The 20,004-nt window shown below is 38.3% G+C and overlaps 1 protein-coding gene across 2 annotated transcripts; it reads left to right on the top strand.

The window, feature by feature from the left end:
- The first annotated feature begins 230 nt into the window (after positions 1-230).
- Positions 231-19,553, top strand: LOC115430239 (UPF0577 protein KIAA1324-like). 2 transcript variants are annotated; one of them, XM_030150175.1, is made up of 22 exons: positions 231-473; positions 6,593-6,713; positions 6,797-6,995; positions 7,146-7,293; positions 7,633-7,719; positions 8,210-8,306; positions 8,396-8,545; positions 9,449-9,537; positions 10,741-10,921; positions 11,622-11,750; positions 12,246-12,336; positions 12,470-12,572; positions 12,742-12,879; positions 13,923-14,195; positions 14,475-14,648; positions 15,342-15,537; positions 15,617-15,713; positions 16,437-16,538; positions 16,969-17,095; positions 17,583-17,761; positions 18,859-19,021; positions 19,126-19,553. In XM_030150175.1, the coding sequence occupies exons 1-22, from the start codon at positions 369-371 to the stop codon at positions 19,195-19,197; spliced, it is 3,021 nt and encodes a 1,006-aa protein (XP_030006035.1). In that variant the 5' UTR covers positions 231-368; the 3' UTR covers positions 19,198-19,553. The 2 variants fall into 2 exon arrangements, with proteins under 2 accessions (XP_030006035.1, XP_030006036.1); XM_030150176.1 differs by lacking the exon at positions 231-473 and adding an exon at positions 4,877-5,139.
- Positions 19,554-20,004: the final 451 nt, after the last annotated feature.

The raw sequence follows: 20,004 nt of genomic DNA, 5'->3' as shown, positions 1-20,004 counted from the left end.
ATTCAAAATAAAAGTCTGTCCCTGGAGTTTCATAAAATAGCTGAGTAGATTTTAAAACGGTTTTAAGGCTACACATCTGAATGTTGTTGTTTTTATTCTATGCCGAATTACAACAGAAAGTATATTTAATAATAAATTAGGACATTATTCATCTGTCAGTGACGTTGTGTGGCAACAGCTTTAACTTTGAAGGCAGAGTGTGGAAGTGCAGTGGCTGAACCTTCGTGGACTTGATGTTGGTGTGGGTGGAGAGTGTCAGATCCATTGCATCAATGATAGCGGCATCAAATCAACCCTCATCCCTCGGCTTGTTTCATGATTTTGACTCCAGGCAGCGGACATCAGGCCGTCTGTGATCCGACCTGAGGATGCCGGAGCAGGTGTGGGCCTCCTGGTTCCCCCGCTGCCTTTTCCTCCTCATCACCGCTCACAGCTCCGTGTCCGCCGACAGAAACCTGCGGCCGTGCAATGAGGTGAGTGCGGCTGTCTGTTCATCATCATCTGCCACTATCCGGATTTTTTCTAACGCAGAGGATGCTTTTAGTGGAGTGAAATCAAAGTCTTAAAGGTTCACCTATATACACAGCATTTTTTTTTTTTTTTAATTTAAAAGTGAAGAAATTGGCATTGATGTAGATGTAAACAAAACTGTAATGCACAACCCTACAAGTCCATCTAAAGCTTTATAGTAGCACAACAGAGTCTGGATCTAATCGAGAACATACGGTCCTCTTCCCGTCACTGATCGGCTTAAAATTGCGGGTCTTGTTGACTGTCAACACGCACTGTAACAAGATGTGGCCGTCTACTGGCCTCCATCCCTGCTCTGTGCATCCCTCCGTCCGCCAGCCCCAAGAGAGGAGCCCGAGGGTGTCTGTTGTCCAGTCTCCTGCTCCTGAATCAGGCTTACAGCAGACCGATTTCATGGTGTGAACACCGGAAAGGGCTGGTATGTGTCTTACACATTGTGCGTAAATGGATGGATGCATCAGAGCAGGGGTATCAGACTCATTTTAGTTCAGGGGCTACATTCAGCCCAATCTGATCTCAAGTGGGCCGGACCAGTAAAATAATAACAGTGAAAAAAGTCAAATTATTATTATTATTATTATTATCAGGTTTACATCTACAAAGTTTCCTTAAAAGTCTGAATAACACGAACAACTTGAATTGTCTTAAGAAAAACAAGTGCAATTTTAACAATATTATGCCTCGGTTTATCAGTTAATCATATACACATGTACATTACAATCGCACAAAACATTTAGTAACAGGCAGAATATTGGTAAAATTGCATCTACTTTTCTGAAGACATTTCCATTTGTTTATATTTGTTCAGGTTATTCACATTTTTTGTAAAAGTATAATTTGGTAACGTAAACATTTTCATGTAATTTTACTTTTTTTTTTACACCAAAAAAACTAAGCGAAAATATGGGGTTGTCATTATTTATAGGTTATTATGATAATATTTTACTGGTCTGACCCACTTGAAATTTAATTGGACTGTATGTGTCTGTATGTGGAACCTGAATTAAAATGATTTTGACACCATTGATTGTTAATATCTTCAGTGTAATTTTTGCATTTCACAAATTCATCCCGTGGACCGGATTGGACCCTTTGGTGGGCCGGATTTGGCCCCCGGGCCGTATGTTTGACACCTGTGCATTAGAGCAATCTGCTTTAACATCTGCCTTTGTTGGGTAGTGTGTTCCAATGTGTGCTCCTGAGTTGTCTGGGCTCATCTGAAGTGGAGTTAAAATCAGTGGAAACGTGTAGTGGTCAAACAAATCCATGTTTACATATAGCCTATGAAAAAGAACATCCAGATTGTTATTCAAAGGTTGTTTTTTTTTTATTGTTCATTCACTAGATGCATGGGACATACAGAGTATTGAGATACCATTTCTTTCTCACCTTGCTATTAAATGCAATGCAATTTTAAAAAGAAAAAAAAAGAAAAAGGTAAACATAGAGTAAGCATAAATAAGTAGTATAAAAGATAAACTACAACATAACATATATATATATATAAACCAAACCTATTTACAGTAGTAGTGGTAGTGGAATACAGTATCGGTTACGTGAGGAAGTGCATAATGGAGCAAAACAGCAGCAGATATGACAATTGTGCAATTTGCAATAAAGTGCAGAGGACAGTCTAGCAGCAGATGTGAGAAATATCACAGAGCTTACAGTATGTCTACTGAGTGTTATGTGTGCAAAACATTTGAGGTGGTGGGTTACAGTCCAGGGGCAAGGGGCAGAGGGGACAGGTAGTGGACTGAGTTCAGCACCCTGATGGACAAATCTATTGAAGTAGTTTTATTTTTGTTTTAGTTTTATGTTTTTTTTTAATGTTTTAGTTTCATAGTTTTATGGAGCAGGCTTGGAAGGTGCAAAAGATCTATCGTGGTGTGTGTGTATGTGTGTGTGAGTGTGTGTGTGTGTGTGTGTGTGTGTGTGTGTGGGGGGGGGGGGTTATCACTGCCCACATGGCTGACCTGCATATGTGTGTGAGGGTAAGACCACAACCACAAAGGAGAAGCTCAAATCTATTAAACAGCAAGACTGGGCAAAAAAGTTTAAAATAAATAAATAAATAAACTTTTGTCCTCAGTTCCCCCACAGTTAACATGTCATTGCAGTGGTCACAATCTATATTTGTTTATATAAACAGAATACAAGTTGGTTGGTCTATGAAAACCTAGAAAATCTTTTCTCTGTACTTGTGTCAGTTAAAATTTGAAACAACTTATACAAAATTACAGATTTTAGTTTTATTGTGTTTTTGAGAATGTCTACTCCTTTCTGAAAGTGCGGGTTGTGAATATAAATTAGTACAAGTAAGTACTATATGGTTGTAATAAGTACAAATTATCAGCAACTTTAGACCAAATGATTATTCTAAACCCTCCTTAAAAAATGTATATCCTCCTTCTGGATCTTTTCTCACAGGATGGTTTACGATAGCATTGCATTGTATCCACTGTCCCTCCTCTTCTTCCCATCAGTCTCCATGACAACCAATGCGAGTCACCCAGGAGACCAGCAAAGAATATTAGCCGGTGTCCTTTATGAGTCTCACCTTTTCCCCACTGTCAACACATGTGCACAGGCAGCAGCCCTCATGTTTGTCCTTTTGCACACAGACGCAGCAGGTGAAATTTTGCTTACTACATATAAATGAAGTCTCCCACATTGTAGGCTAGTGTGTGTCTGTTTGTGTGTAAAGAGGAGGCAGTGAAGCATGAACAGACATATTTGTTGCTGCAAAGGGGTGATTAGTTGTTGGGGGGGGTTCCGGTATTTTTCTATAGCACACACATTAACCCATATCTATATACCCACCAGTGGCAACTCATCAATAGAGAGCACAACAGCGCCGCTCCACCTGTCTCACATGAAGACGATAGGAATCACTTAAAATAAATACAAAAATAATGAATATTTAAATAAATGAGCTATACATCATACAGTTCGTGAGTACCATGTATAATTTGCATTCAAGTGTTGTTTAAAAATGTTTTCCATTGTTTAGGGTGAGTGAGCAGTTAAGTGACGTATTTCCTGTTTTTGGCATAAAATTCTGCGCCCAGGCCCCACCCATAGGAGTCAACACCACACCCTGTTTTTAGGTAATTTTTTCAGCCATGGAGAAAAACAACTCAGTTCCGTCCCTAAAAACGAACCATTCATAGAAGAACACAAGAGGAAAAGCTTCAGCTTTAAGATCTTGGACCTGACCAACCAAAAATGAACAACAAACAGAAGACAGAGGAAGGAAGTACATGCGGCCTTTCTGCAGGAGCAGGTATGAGAAGAAGGTCTGGCTAAGTGGTTGTTGTGAGACACCTGCTCTGTTTTGTTTTCCCTGCCTCCTCTTTCAAGTGCCAGGAACCAAACAAGCGGGTATTAAAGATTAAAACAATTTAACGAAAAAGCCAAAAAGCACGAATAAACCAAGAACCACATGGAAAAAGTGATGCGTCTTGCAATGTTTGACAAAGTCAGTATCACTGTGCAGCTTAATGAGGGCTACAGGATAGGGATCCGGTGACATAATGAGGTGGTTGACAAAAATGACACATTTTGTCTAAAATTATAGACACTATTAAATTCTGTAGTGCATTACAGCTGGTACTGTGTGGCCATGATGACAGTGAACACGTTGAAAGTCCTGGCCTTTTTAGAGGGCTGGTGGACTTTGTTGCATCCCTGGATGCAGCAGTTCATCAACATCTGTAGACTGCTGCTGTGTTTAAGGGGACATCTAAGACACAATGAGCTCCTTGACTGTATACTCTCAACTGCAAGAGAGCAGATCATTGTTGAGATCAGGAGTGCTGACTGTCTCCATCCAGGCTGACAAAACAATGGACATTTCCACTCGGTTTCAGCTTGTGATTGTGATTCACTACATCGACAAAGCCCACAATGCGCAAGAATGTTTTTTTGAGCTTGTATCTCTATAGAATGCAATAGCTGAATCCATCACCACAGCACTTTTGGAAAGGCTGATCTCCATTATCAGTGGTGACCACAAGATCAAGCTTATTTCTTAGTTATATGATGATGCAAGTGTCATGAGAGTACCCACAGGTGGTGTGCAGAAGAAGATGCAAGATGTGTATGAGAACGCACACTATATCCATTGTTATGCCCACCAATGGAGAACATCAGTGACTCGGATGACTTTGATCATGTCAGTATAGGAGAAGTTGGATGGCATGGGAGGATACTGGAGGATTAGGGTTAGTGTTAGGGTTATATTTATATTTATTACCATTTCCTAAGCATTCACAGTGGAGCTCTGTATTCAATTATTGCCTCCATTTTGTTTTGTTTTGTTTTTTTAAGGTTGTGACACTATGTTGGCACATGTGAACGAGAAGTTTGCCTTCAGCGAGTTCAAAAAGGAGTTCCCCGATGCAGCACTTAACACTATTACAGAGACTTACCCAATGCTGAACAAAAACTGAGCTGTCACTCATTTACAGCAATGATGAGTTCAGGAACTGCACTGGTGCTCTGTTCCAGCTCTTTGAGCACAACAACCTTCAGAACATCTTTTCAGAGACTGTGGCACTGCTGGAGATCTTAATTACCACTCCCATGAACAGCTGAATCTGAGAGGTGCTTTTCAACTCTGAAAAGAATCAAGACCTGCCTGAGAAATTGTTTGTCACACAACACTTGTCACGGACATGCCTTACTTTAACAACAGCGTTATAGTAAAATTTGTATGTTTCAAGAATAGATGGGTGAGATTTACATATTAAAAAATAAAGGACTGAAAACATATACTATGTATTTTTATTTTTAAATAAAATTAATATCTTAAAATAGTGGTTCTTGTGCTTATCCTAGTAGTGAGATGTGGTTATAGCGCATCCAAAAACTGACTTGCATACTGCACCCCACCAAAAAGTAATTTCATCAGCCGCCACTCATACCCACTTCTCATTTTTCTTGAATAATACCCAGGTCATTGCTGCAGTTGCTTCAATTAAATTCACTGCTACTTAGATAATTTTATGCACTGCTACTGCCAGATATCTGCATATTCAGGGGATTTTGTCAACCCAGCTGAGTAGCATGAGGCGACTGAAATCTGTGAGGGCAAGTTATTAGACTCAGAGGAAGTTGCATTAAAAATACAAAGGAAGCTTGTTTTACAAGTTCAGATTTTGTGCAAGATTTACACATAGCAGAAACTGCTTTGTGTTGAAATTTAGGTTTACATTGTTACAAGTATTTCCAAACATGGGGTGCACGGAGTATAAAATGTAACATGAATGTCAGTATTACGTTTTTTTACTGCCCTCCTACATTTTTACAGGTATGATCCAACTAATTTCCAAAAGTGCCACTTTGTGGAAAAACTTTAATGAAACTTATTTTGAGAGTAGTCTCATGATCTAATCCTGAGAACAGGATGAAATATGAAATATGTGGCACAGTAAACAGTTTCCTAAAGGCTTTTTTGAAATCAAAATGTATTGGTTTAAATTATTTACATTTGTCAGTTTTTCCATTGTGTTTTGCTAACTTTTGTAAAAGAAAATTAAAAAAATAAATGCAGAATGTAAAAATGATGTTGAGGAAAGTCCGCACTATGTTTTTTGACACTTGAACTGAACTTGGAGTTGTTTGGGTGATGTTCTGTACTCAGGCAGAATCAAGGTCAAAATTTCCATTTGGACCAAAGTGCTTCCCAGATGAATTTTAATGCACTGTCCTATTAATTCCAGTGGTGAAAATAATGTCACAAATTGCTGTCCTTGAAAAGAAGTGCGTGTATAGATGTCCTGCTCTTAATGGACCATTAGCAGTCTGTTGCCATGGTGATCGGGGTCAGTCATGACTCTGAATACACCCTGTCTTTTGTATGACCAGCTTTTTGTTTTTGTAATCATTGTGGTGTTACCAGGGCATGAGTGTCCAGGGTTCTCTGTGGAGGAACTGGTTTTACAGAGAGAGATGAATGTGTGCACAGTTACGTGTAATGATGGCATTTCCTCAGATAAAACCATATAGATTGGTTTATTGTTGTTTACACATTGATGTTTATATGTGTGTTCCGCAGACAGACTACTACTACCAGTACACACAGTGTGACAGCACAGGGTCGCGGTGGAGGGTGGCCATCCCTCTGAGTCCAGGCTCCTGCTCAGACCTTCCACCTCCAATCAGAGGAACAGACTGCTGTGAGTACTGTTAGCTTTTGTCTTACTTATGTCTGTTTCCACATGATATTCTCATGTCTTGTGTCTTGATGTGTGCACTGCAGCTTTCTCCTGTCCAGCTGGGAAGTTTTTAGACATGTCTACACAGGAGTGCACACCGTGTGATACCGGCTCCTACTCTCTGGGCAGTGGCATTCGTTTTGACCAGTGGGATACCATCCCTGCAGGTTTTGTCAGCCAGGCATTCTACCTGGACCCCGGACCAGGTGGAGACGGTCCAGGGTTTATTGAACCTTGTAACAGGTGACACAGATACCCACAGACTGGCAGATTAAGTGTACACTCTAAAACTGAGATCTTATTTATGATAAACAGGATTAAAACATTTAATGAGGCACTGTGCTGTTGAGTGCATATTAATGTTTTGCTGAGTCTGTTTTGTCTTTGCTGTAGCTCCTCCTGGACACCGCAGGGCGTGTATCTAGAGTCAAATCGTGATGAGTGTACAGTGTCTCTGTTTTATGCCGTCCATCTGGAGAAACAGGGCTCTGTCTCCTTCACCTACCAGTACCCCGACAACACCATCTTCTTTGAGTTTTTTGTAAGGGATACTTTTCAACATTAAGATTGATCACTTAACTAACTTGTCAATGTGTTAGTCTGATATACAGTGTATATATATATATATATATATATATATATATATATATATATATATATATATATGTGTGTGTGTGTGTGTGTGTGTGTGTTATGTTGCATATAGTCTTTTAATCTTCTTTTACCATTTATCATTTTTTGCACATATTTCTTTATTTTTGCAGTTGTTTGTATTGTTTGTACTTTGTAAGATACTGAATGCCTTATTATTTTGTGGTCAGTGAAATATCTTCTGTCTGCATGTGTATGCTTTATAACTTTCATATAAATATGTTTTCAGGTACAGAGTGAACAGTGCCAGGAAGTTGTCCGGACTGATGAGCTGATGTGGAAAATCTCCAATAATGGAGAATGGGCCACACACACTGTGAGTCAATTATTCTGTGTGTACACATCTTCGTGTGGGCACAAATCATCCTCCATAATGTAAACCATTAACGTCCTGCTCCATTTAATGTATTTTTCAGTGCTCATTCACAATCTGCCTGTTGATACTTCAAGTGCTCTCTCACATTCATTCACATTTAGGGAGAAGTCTTTCTATGTTCAACAAAAACCTGACTTTAGGGGTAACTATAGAGAGGATTTCACATTTCAATCTAGTGTGTATCTTTTTCAGGTGTCATGTAGACACATGAAGCTATCAGCACACAAATTGGACTGGTAGGGAAGCAGCAAAATAATGATGGAAGCAATGTGGATGTAACATTTTTAACAACATCTCAAATTTTAGTGTGGGGGAAAGCTATATGTCACTGAAATAATTATATATTGCTGAGTATTTTTTGTCTCATAATTGTCACATCAAAGTTTTATATATTATCTTAAGCTTAAGTATGTTCTCTCACCCCTTTCAGGCAGATCTGAAGCCAGGTACAAACATATTGTACTGGAGAACCACAGGGATCCTAGCAAAGGTAAAACCTGTGCTCCTCAAGAACATCCAGATAGAAGGTAAAGTGTGGATGGTCAGATACACAGTATTGTATCTATGTAATTTGTGCAGTACTGTTGCTGTAGAACATGTTTACACTTGTGTCTAGGTGTAGCATACACTTCAGAGTGTTTCCCGTGCCGACCTGGGTGGTACAGTGAAGCTCCCGGCTCCTCGTCCTGCCAGCCATGTCCCAGCAACACCTTCTCTGTGAAAGGGGCATCCTCATGTACTCCCTGTCCTGAAAACCACTACTCACGTAAGTAAACACAGGACAACAGACCCATGTTCCCAGTTTTTTGTGCATTCTTATGCACAAAATGCATCAACATCAGAACCTTTGTAAGTTTTAAACAAAAGCACCAGAAGTATTTCACAATTCTCTTCTTTGCACTTTGTTTCTACAGCACAGTTACTTCAAATACTTAAACAATTATTGAGAAACCACTTCCATGTAAAAGGCACCTTGTATGTAAATCAGTATTTTTGGTGAAGTGAAAGAGTAATCCAGATGGTGCACATGTAAATTATTTTGTTGCAAAAAAGCCATTTTTTGGGGGGATGTTAGGTGTTATTGTAGTTTGATTAGGTGCATTTAAACACATAAATGTTTATTATGTCTCCCATTACAAAATGTTTATGAAATTGGATTGTTGAGGTGTTTTTTGCTTATTTATTTCCATAAAGTATGAAAACACAGTTGATAGAAATGGCTCTAGGGCTGAACAAGCTGAAACCTTTCATTTGGGGAACCTTTATACATTTATTCCAGACATGTTGCCTTTATCTTAGCATATTGACAACACCATGTAGCCCAGTTTATTCACTTCTAAAAGTTTATGGAAAAGCAGATATTCTTATTTTCTTTTTGCAGCCTTTTCTGCTATTGTACTGTTTTTGTCCTCTTTAGTTGGTGCCTTTGTAACACTTTCAGACAAAGACCCAAATTGCACACTGTGTAAGGAATCATAAAAAAACTTTTAGTAGGTCAATGTAAATTTATATTTTTAACACTAAATATTATAATAAAATGTGTAAACTCTTTAATTTCATTTTAGTGTAATAAAATGTACAATTTGTCCAAAATTCTCTTCAGCTTTAAAAGACAAGTAAACTGAATTTGTTCTGTGATATTTATTCTATTGTGTTTCCTTGCTCTCAGATGAAGGATGGGCAGAATGCAAAGTGAAGCCACCATGTTCAGAGGAGGATTATTTTCAGATCCACACAGCCTGTGACAGCGAAGGGAAGGTAAGCTGGACAAAGACAAACCCACACACAGTTTTTACTTGATTTTTGTCCAAATTAAGGTAAAACCACCAAAAAATAAAGACAAAGTGAAAATGTGCAGCTCTTTGACAGTATACTTGACCGTCACATTTAAAAACAATGGTAGGTTTTAGTAAATAGATGCCTGTTAATTTAAGCACTTGAAGTTTTTTTTCTGTGTTGACTGAGGAATAGTTTTTACATATAAATGAACAATAAACACTGAACACATTTGCTCAGCTGTCCTTTGGCGAGGCATCAAGAGACAATGTGACCGCAGGAAATGATGAATAGCTTAGTCAAAGCTTTGCATGTCATCTGATCCCAAATGGCACTCCTACATGACCTTGGGCCATTTTGTTTCAGATTGATACACATTTTGCTGAGCCAACTGACAATTGTTAGAAAACAGAAGAAAGACACACCCCTGTGTTTTGTTGTAATTAATCTTTATCATGATTTATCATCTTTTTTTTGTCAGAGAAAGGAGTGATATTTTGCTTTTTTAAATGGAATTATGCATTTTAAAACATTTCCCTGTGGTCTACATGAACTGTAAATGCTATGCTTTGGTCTGAATTCTTCATTAATTCAACTCCACAGGTCCATCTTCAACCCTATTTCTGAATAATGACACCAGAATGGTCATTTTGAGCTCTGGCCCTTTAAATGCAAACAAGACACTTCACACCCCACCCTCTCCAGGTTGTTGGCAGTGCTGCTATGTCCCGTTCAACCAACAACTGAACATTTTAGGTAATCGGCTCAAAGTTTGGACATATTTTCAGTATTGATTACAGCCGCTGCTGCTGACAAACAATTATGGTGTACTGGGAGGTATGTTCGATGACAGTCTTGACCGTATATGTGCAAATGTTGTGACATAACTAGTTATAGACATAACAAATTAAGCAGGAATTAAAACAGGTTGTAGAAATCCACTCGATTTTTGCCAAAATTAATATAAAGATAGCTTTGCAGCACCTGGAGGGTTCTAATTCAAACTTTTTGAACTATTAGGGTCCGAATACATAAATAAATGAACCAAAGACTAATAAAAGTGGCTTTAGCAAAATATGACTCCTTTAATATGACTCCAACTACAATGTAGTTTTTATGTGGAAAATAAACATGTACACCTACATTTTCACTTCTAGTTGTAACCTCTGGCTGTTTCTGTTACAGACACAGATTTTATATCACTGGGTGGAGCCAAAGATTTGCTTGGAGAATGTCACCGGGGCTGTGGAGCTGCCTGCAACAGGGCAAAGGGAGCCCTGCCCCCCCTGCAACCCTGGCTACTACAACAGCAACGACTCCACCTGTTCACCCTGCCCGCCTGGAACCCATTCTGATGGCACCTATGGTATACCTGCTCACACCTGTCTACACCTGACATCTATTGCTCCAAGGCAGGCTAGTGCAGTGCTGAGGGTCCTTTTGAGTCTTAAAATATCACCCATCCATTAATTTAAAAGTACCAGAACGCAGGGTATTCTCTGCAGAATCTTAAGTGTAAAAAAATGCATGTGAATTAATGATGAAATTCAAACAGTGCTTTTTTGTATTTAAAATACATTATAAATGAGTTATACAGGTAATTACAGAACTGCAGTTATGAGAAAATGTAACACAAGTACACAGCTTTGAAAATGATTATGTCTATACAGTGCTGGTGATACTGTATCCCATACTGTATTAATATTTCATATACCTTCATACAGTAGCATAACTGAAACAGAAAGCCCCAGTGGGTAAATTATGAAAATGATTTATTGCTCTCAGGAAGAATTAAGCACTGCAGGATATTGTGTAACTTTATTGACAAGAGATCCCTTACAAACACAGTGACAACCCACCCATGCAAGAACATAGTGCTTTTGTACTTTTACAGTAATAATACACTATAATAGACCTATAGTTCCTCCTGTAATGAGCCTTCAATCTGAATCAAAGTTGTACCAAAATGTTACCCAGCGATATCCCTAAGAAGATGTTTTTTAGTAAATGTAATGTTGAAGTGAAGAGTGAAGGGAAATATTTAGAATTTTTGTGTGTTTGTCCAGTGTGCAGAGACTGCCCAGCTGGTACAGAGCCAGTGTTGGGTTATGAGTATAAGTGGTGGAACGTGCTGCCATCCAACATGAAGACTTACTGCTTCAACGTGGGCAACTCCAAATGTAACAGCATGAACGGTGAGTATGAAAAGAACTTGCTTTACCAGAATATCCAGTTCATTAATATATTGAGGTCAAAATTTTTTCTAAGTTGAATGAATTTTGTGAAATATGAGTATAAATATGAGACGTCATAGTCTAAGAATTACATCTCAAACAGATTCATTCATAGAACATCCCCTGCACCTCTACACAAAGATGATAGTCTTCATCTCAACTTGAAGCATTTGTTGCAATGTGATCTACTCACATAATGTAATCATGTAAATTTAAGGTCCTGCAGGTTGATGTAAAATGATGGAAAATCTCAGTTTATCAGCTTTAATTGCATTGCTTTTGATTATCTGCTGTAAAATGGCACTTAAAATGTTCTAAACCCTTTCCACAAAGTCATTCTAGGCATATCTTGCGGCTTAAACCAATAAAAAGCTGCAAATTAACAAGAAATGAGCGTTAAGTTAATGTGTGGGTGAATGGTGTCATTAGTGACTGTGGATCATTTCTGTCAATCAGGATGGGAGGTAGCAGGAGACCACATCCAAAGTGGAGCGGGCAGTTCAGATAATGATTATCTCATCCTCAGCTTGCATGTGCCAGGATTCAAGTAAGTGGTTTTTATTTGATAGCGATGTTGAATAGTAGAGTTTTTTCAACATAGTTCTGGATCTCTGGCTCTTGTTAGGAAACACAAATCCTGTCTGGGAGACGTGTATGCTGATGGTGTATTTTTGTGGCAGGGTCCCAGTCTCGCTCTCAGGGATGACTGATGGCGAGTTTGGACGAATAACCTTTGAGTTTGAGACCATCTGCTCTGCCGACTGTGAGCTCTTCTTCATGATGGTGTGTGTGAGAGTGTGTGAGTTTACCCAAAGCTGATGGTCGTATTTAGGTGACTGATTTCATGTACAACCCAGTACAGTCATGTTGCCCAAGTTTATTACCTACATTCCGCATGTTTTTCTTTCATTGCCACATGTTGATTTTTGTGTTGCTTTTGCGCCCCCTGCAGGATATGTTTAAGAACAGCACCACAGTGGTGGAGTCGTGGGAGGGCAGTAAAGAGAAACAGTCATTTTCACACACCATGACGAGGAATACTTCTGTTACATTTACATGGGCCTTTCAGAGGACAAACCGAGCACAGGATGTGAGTAAACACAAACACCGAAAATGCATCACTGACTTGGATATAATATTTGATTTGCATTTAATGGTATTTTGTACAAGTGAGAGTTTTATTAACAAAAAAAAACAAATTTGTATTTATACACTAAAACAATCATTTAATCTTTTTTTTAATCAAATGAACAGTATTTTTCCATCACCTTTAAATAAACAAGGATAGTCTGTTGACTCGCATAAGAAAAGCATCAAATCTCCCTCATGTACAGGGTGGGGAAGCAAAATTTACAATATTTTGAGGCAGGGATTGAAAGACAGTGTATGACCAGTTAGTTTATTGAAAGTTATGAGAATTTATTTGCCACAAGAAAATTTACATAATAGAAAATGTTTTTATTCTATGTGTCCTCCTTCTTTCTCAATAACTGCCTTCACACGCTTCCTGAAACTTGCGCAAGTGTTCCTCAAATATTCGGGTGACAACTTCTCCCATTCTTCTTTAATAGTATCTTCCAGATTTTCTCGTAATAGTTTTGCTCATAGTCATTCTCTTCTTTACATTATAAACAGTCTTTATGGACACTCCAACTATTTTTGAAATCTCCTCTGGTGTGACGAGTGCATTCAGCAAATCACACACTCTTTGACGTTTGCTTTCCTGATTACTCATATGGGCAAAAGTTTCTGAAAAGGTATGGATAATAGTGTTAGGTATGATTATGACATCAATATATATTTGGTTTCAAAACAACTGACGTAGTGCCTGCTGAGAAAAAACAACCAAATGTTCATTGTAAATTTTGTTTCCCCACCCTGTAGAAGTCTATAATGTATCTTTTTACCTTAGTCTACATTCTTTGATCAATTAATCTTTGCAGTCCTCTACTTCTTAAAAATATTTTTCTTGTCTAAAACCATAAAAATCAGGAGACAGAACAAGACTATGGCTATGGAAAAACAAGCATAAACTCTAACAAAAACAAAGACTTGAGCGTCTACAACATAAATATTAAATAAAATGTCTGCATATCTTTTTCATCCTCATCCCCCATAAATCTATGTCTGCAGATGCGACGCTTCGTCAGTGACACAGTGAAGCTGTACTCCATCAGTGTGACCAACGTCCTGGATGGGGTGGCGGCGTCATGTCGAGCCTGCGCCTTGGTTCCTGAGAATTCCCAGCAAGCTGGTGCCACTTGTGTTCCATGTCCTGTTGGTTTTTACATTGACAGAGACACCAACCGCTGCCTGGAGTGCCCACCTAACACTCACCTGGCAGGACGTCACACATACGGCCAGGATGCCTGTGTTGCATGTGGACCTGGAAGTATAAGCAACAAGGTACAGAAATGCCCTTGGTTTCCTTTGGGCTGAATGATATGAACAAAATAATGAGATGTCGATGAATTAATCATATTTTAACATTAGTGAAGTGCAATTCGGTTTCAGAATTTGCATAATTTTCACAATTTCATGTAATATATATCCTCTACATAATTTACAATTGCAGCAGATATTTGTAACTTCATTATGAGCTGAGAGCCAGTTCAGTCTCTTGTTTGTAACACAGCTATTGCATTATTTTGTTTTAATGATATAATATATAGTTTTCCCTTTCAGGAACACACCCACTGCTACAGCGACTGTTCCTTCACCCACACAGAAAACAACCGAACACTGACCTTTGACCTCAGCGCTATGAGCACTGTGGCTTCGCTGACCGCAGGGCCAAGGTTTACTTCTAAAGGCACCAAGTATCTGCACCTGTTTAATATCAGCCTGTGTGGAAATGAGGTACGTCACACACACCTGTAGCTTCACTTACTGTTTTATCCAAATAGTCCGTTTGACCTCTTTATTCAGACTTTCAGTCCTCTGTCTGGTCTCATTTCCCTGTGTCTTAGATATTTTTGGACGTGTGTTGATGTAGTTCTCATTGTTCTGCTATTTCACTCATGGTTATCAGTGCTGAATGGGTGGAAAATCAATTTAAAGCCATGAAGTGTCATAAGAACTGATTTTTAAGGTGACATGTAATGGCATTAAATCACATTGTCTTCTTGTTTTTAGTATGTTTGTATTTGCTATACCTTCTTTACAAATATTACATTTATTTGTTCTAAAATTAAAATAACAATATTTGACTGGAATTTTAAAAGCTTAAAAACACCTGAACACTTTTTATTGTAACCATAGAATTAAGTTGGGATAAACACAATAGCAACAAACTAATCAAAGCTCACCTGGGAAATTATGTCAGAGTAAATTGCTTTGTGATGCAGATTGTCTCTCATTTCTACCACATTAATATTTCTACACACAACACAAACTGAATTTTTCCATCTTGATCAAATTGCAATGTGAAAGCAAATTACATTTTTAAATGCAGTCTTGTCACTCCAGTGTAATGTGATTAAAATGGAAATGTCAGGTGTTACCAGAGAAACCGATGGTCACACACTTTTTATATGTTTACATCTGTTACAGGGGAAGAGAGCCGCTATCTGCAGAAATAACATCACAGAAGTCACCGACACGGCCAAAGATGGCCAGAGTGACTCCAGTCGGTTCGTCACCTCAGTGGAGGCCTTCATCTGTCAATCAACCATCATCCCGACAGATGGGCGGGGCCTCCGGCTGGCCATTTCTTCCCTGTCCATGACCCTTGCAGACATCTTCCTTGGTATGTTTTTCTAACCATATGTGTGGTTTTATCCTCATCACCACATTTCTCATGCGTTTTCCCTCTCTTTTTATCTCAGGAGCTACAGCAGACACCGTCTTGGATGGCGTGAAGGCAAAGCTGGATCTTTTCCCTAAAGCCTCAAACCAAGTTCCAGACATAAACTTTTTTTACAGGTATAGTAACAGTGTAAATTATGTGCAAAGAGTGATCAAATTAAATTTCATTTATCAAATCATGACAAAAGGTATCTCATGACACTATACAGAGTGGGGAAGCAAAATTTACAATGAACATTTAGTTGTTTTTTCTCTGCAGGCACTACGTCAATTGTTTTGAAACCAAACATATATTGATGTCATAATCATACCTAACACTATTATCCATACCTTTTCAGAAACTTTTACCCATATGAGTAATCAGGAAAGCAAACGTCAAAGAGTGTGTGATTTGCTGAATGCACTCGTCACACCAAAGGAGGTTTCAAAAATAGTTGGAGTGTCCATAAAGACTGTTTATAATGTAAAGAAGAGAATGACTATGAGCAAAACTATTACCAGAAAGTCTGGAAGATACTATTAAAGAAGAATGGGAGAAGTTGTCACCCGAATATTTGAGGAACACTTGCGCAAGTTTCAGGAAGCGTGTGAAGGCAGTTATTGAGAAAGAAGGAGGACACATAGAATAAAAACATTTTCTATTATGTCAATTTTCTTGTGGCAAATAAATTCTCATGACTTTCAATAAACTAATTGGTCATACACTGTCTTTCAATCCCTGCCTCAAGATATTGTAAATTTTGCTTCCCCACCCTGTATATTTAGAGCTGGTCAAGACCAGACTCTTAACCCCATTCAATGATTTGTTTAAGTCCTAAATCCACATCTTTTTTCTTTCAGGTCAATGCAGCCAACAGGTTCATGTGAAAATGGACGCAGTTCAATCATCACTCTTCGGTGTAACCCTGACAAGTCTGGACAGGGAGAGCTCACTCTACCCAGGTTTGGTGATCATGTAGTGTTTTTGTGTTGTTTTTTGTTTTGTTTTTTTTACAAATGTTTGTTTTTTTCTGTTTGGTTATGAATGAACCTGATAAGCAATATAATGAGAATAAGAATGTAAAAATAAAGTGAAACAAAGGAAACACTGCACTATAACTGAGCAAATTATATCAAAAACTGTTAAATAAGATACAGTTGATGTCATACACCTTGGTTAAATGCGTTCACATTGGGGTCTTTGCAATTCTGAAAAATGTATTTCACTATACATATATTTCCAAACTACTTTGTTTAAAAAATTCTGAATGATGGAAGAAAATTTTTCATTTCAGCTTTTATTTAATCACACTTGGCTGAGATGTATAACTTCAGACAGCTGTATTGTATACTGACAAATAAGACATTTAAATATTTTTGTATGTTTTTGTAGCGCTTGTCCTGAAGGAACATGTGACGGATGCACATTCCACTTCTTGTGGGAGAGCTCTAGTGCTTGCCCACTGTGCACCGAGGATGACTACCATCAGATTGAGGAAGCATGCAAGGGAGGCGACCAGGTACATTACTAAACCTATTAAGGAGGGATGTGCTTCCTACATATACTGAATGTACTGGATCGCTAAGGATGAAGCCATAGCAGTTGATCGGTTACATTTGTACACATTTGAGTTATTGTGTGTGTGTGTGTGTGTGTGTGTGTGTAGGTGTGTGTGCATGTGTGTGCGCGTGTGTGTGTGTGTGTGTGTGCATGCATGTGTGTGTGGTTCTGAAAAGAGAACAGAATAGACAATATAATGAATGAAGTTCAGTAAATTACAAACAAGTCAAACCAAGAAACGATATGATGTGATAATTATCCCCTAATCTAAACATAGTAAATTAGAACACAACAACAAAAATAGTAGAAACATTTAAACTTGCACTAACACAGTGTGAAAAGCTCTACTATCAGAATTAACACTGTTTGCAATGGCCTTTTTTATAAAACCGATCACACAAATGCACAGCACAAGGCAACATAAAAGACATTTTCGATATCTGCAGGAAACAATCTACATGTGGAATGAGCCGAAGGTGTGCACAAAAGGAGTGTCACTGCCTCCTAGTAGCTCCACCCACTGTGTGTCTGTGGAGCTGTGGCTGAAGGTCGGGGTTGGTATTGGAGCGTTTGTGGCTGCACTGCTCATCTCCCTCACCTGTTACTTTTGGAAGAAAAACCAGAGGTAAGAGGCACTTACATTTCAACAATACAACCTGTATCAGTGCAGGCTGATGGATCGTTTTTAAGAGCCCCGGGAATTGTTAAAGTAAGATGGTCTCAGGGAGGTAGAGGGAAAATGTGTCATCTTTAGTTTTTTTTGTCGAAAAAGATGATATTATTTCAATTCAATTCAATTCAAACTACTTTATTTATCCCCATAGGGCAGTTTAGTTTACAGTCTACCAGTCGTTGAATTCAACAAAAACATCAAATATACACACATACACAAACAAAACAAAATCACATGGACAACCTTTCAGTGCAATTGAAATGCAGGAACCAGAGCAGCATAGGTCAAAGTGCATAGACCAGCAGGGACCAGAGTAAATAAATACATAGATAGATAAGCCAACAGGTACATATTGTGGTCACAACTTTTGACCATCAACAGAATTAAGAAGCCTGATGGCAGAGGGAATAACAGAGCTGGTGTATCCATTTGTTTTCCTTGGTGGGGTGAAGTATTGGCTTCCTGATCTGTGTTCATGTAATCAAGTACCTCTTCCCAAGTTTGAGGTACTTTTACTGGACTATATTTGCATGATAGTTCTAGTTAATTTACAAAAAGTTTGTGTTTATTTTTTTATCCCTGTCCTGTGAAAACCACATATCCCTAAATATATTAGTTTTGATCAATAATTTTTTGCATTTGTAAGGTCATTATAACTTATTATAACTATAACTTATAACTATAAAATAACAAAGTGCCCTAAAACTTTTACACAGAATAGTATCCATAACTAAATATGATGTGAATAAACTTTAATACACTACCCTGTCTTTAACACTATTTTATGTCATTTTTGTTATTGGCAATGGTGGAAATAACACCCATACAACTTAATTTCATCTACTACTACATCTTTAATGTGTTTTGATTCAGTGACCCTTAGAAGCAGAAACTGCATTAAATATTATAAATATTCCCTCAAAATGTCCCACCATAGCAAAGCATTTCAGTCTAAAAACTTATGTAACCAACACCAAACCCCTCCTTGTTGATCTACACCTAATGATATGCTGTCTCATGCTTATGGTGTCCCTGTGGTCTGTGGACAGGCTGGAGTACAAATACTCTCGTCTGGTGATGTCTGCCAATAAGGACGGTGAGGTGCCAGTTGCCGACAGCTGTGCCCTGGATGAGGGAGAGGAACCTGATGACGATGTGGTCTATGCCCAAAGACCAACTCTGCTGAGAAAACTGCGGGCAATAGCCAATAAGGTGTGTGTATTTTAGATAACATAGTGCCTGTTTCTTTAACTTCAGTTACTGTGTTTATATCTGGACAAACTAAATAAATAGCCTGTCTGATATCTGTATTTCAGCAAGAGGAAGAAGAGGGCAGTGAGTCTCTGCAGATGAACTCCTCTCAGTCTGAGCAGTGGACTCTTGGATAAAGACATTTCAACAGCGGAATGGTTCAGCAAAGGAGGAACAGCTGTTATGCATTTCCTAATACATCATGTCCTTTGACCCCTTCTCTGTTTTGGGGGTCACCGACACAGACCCCAGTATTCACTGGAGACTCCCCAGTTGCCACAGAGATGATGGGAAACAAAAAGGGCAGTGGCATTTAATCAACTGTATAAAACACAGGAAAACTCCTGCTTTAATGCCATGGATGCTGGAGGGCAGCGGCTGAAAGAAGAGCGTGCTTTTACTGTTTTTTGTATATTTTGTATTTTATTTGGTATGTTCTGTTTAAAGTCATGTACTGATGAACCTTTAATAAAAGTCCTGTTTGGCTTTTGGATTTGTGTATGTACAACAAGGCTGCACATACAACAGAACTGACCTTTACTGACCACTTGAATGGACGGTTTTCTTCAAAGAAACATACAACAGTTAATAAAACACCTAACATTGCACCACACATTAAATACAGATCGTGCCATATGTACACAATCTGAGTGTACATTAATGAGAACTCCGTAATTATTTGAACTGTAATCACAGTATCAGTCAATACAATTTACAGGTCCATAAAAGGATTCAGGATGATCTCACTGAAAACATGGTGAAAAAATAGATACAACTTCTATTGTCTGGAGGTATTTTGGGTTTGGTGACAAATGAACTAAGACAATTACTATGTAAATCATGCAAAGTTGTTTTTTTGTTGGTTTTTTTTGTATGTTTTTACACTAGTTAAAGTTTGCATGTTGTAATTGTAAAAATACATATTTTAAAAACAGGTAATCTTT

This window comes from Sphaeramia orbicularis, chromosome 12, assembly GCF_902148855.1.
Source record: "Sphaeramia orbicularis chromosome 12, fSphaOr1.1, whole genome shotgun sequence".
In the NCBI taxonomy this organism is placed as follows: Eukaryota; Metazoa; Chordata; class Actinopteri; order Kurtiformes; family Apogonidae; genus Sphaeramia; species Sphaeramia orbicularis.
Note: the sequence above shows the minus strand (reverse complement) of the source record. Positions and strands in the feature narration are given on the sequence as shown.

Bases quoted from the DNA above. Each gene is read 5' to 3' on its own strand.
- LOC115430239 (XM_030150175.1), top strand. From the start codon at position 369: ATGCCGGAGCAGGTGTGGGCCTCCTGGTTCCCCCGCTGCCTTTTCCTC. The intron at 10,922-11,621 runs GTATACCTGCTC...GTGTTTGTCCAG, and splicing joins CCATTCTGATGGCACCTATG to TGTGCAGAGACTGCCCAGCT. The intron at 12,337-12,469 runs GTAAGTGGTTTT...TTTTTGTGGCAG, and splicing joins TTGCATGTGCCAGGATTCAA to GGTCCCAGTCTCGCTCTCAG.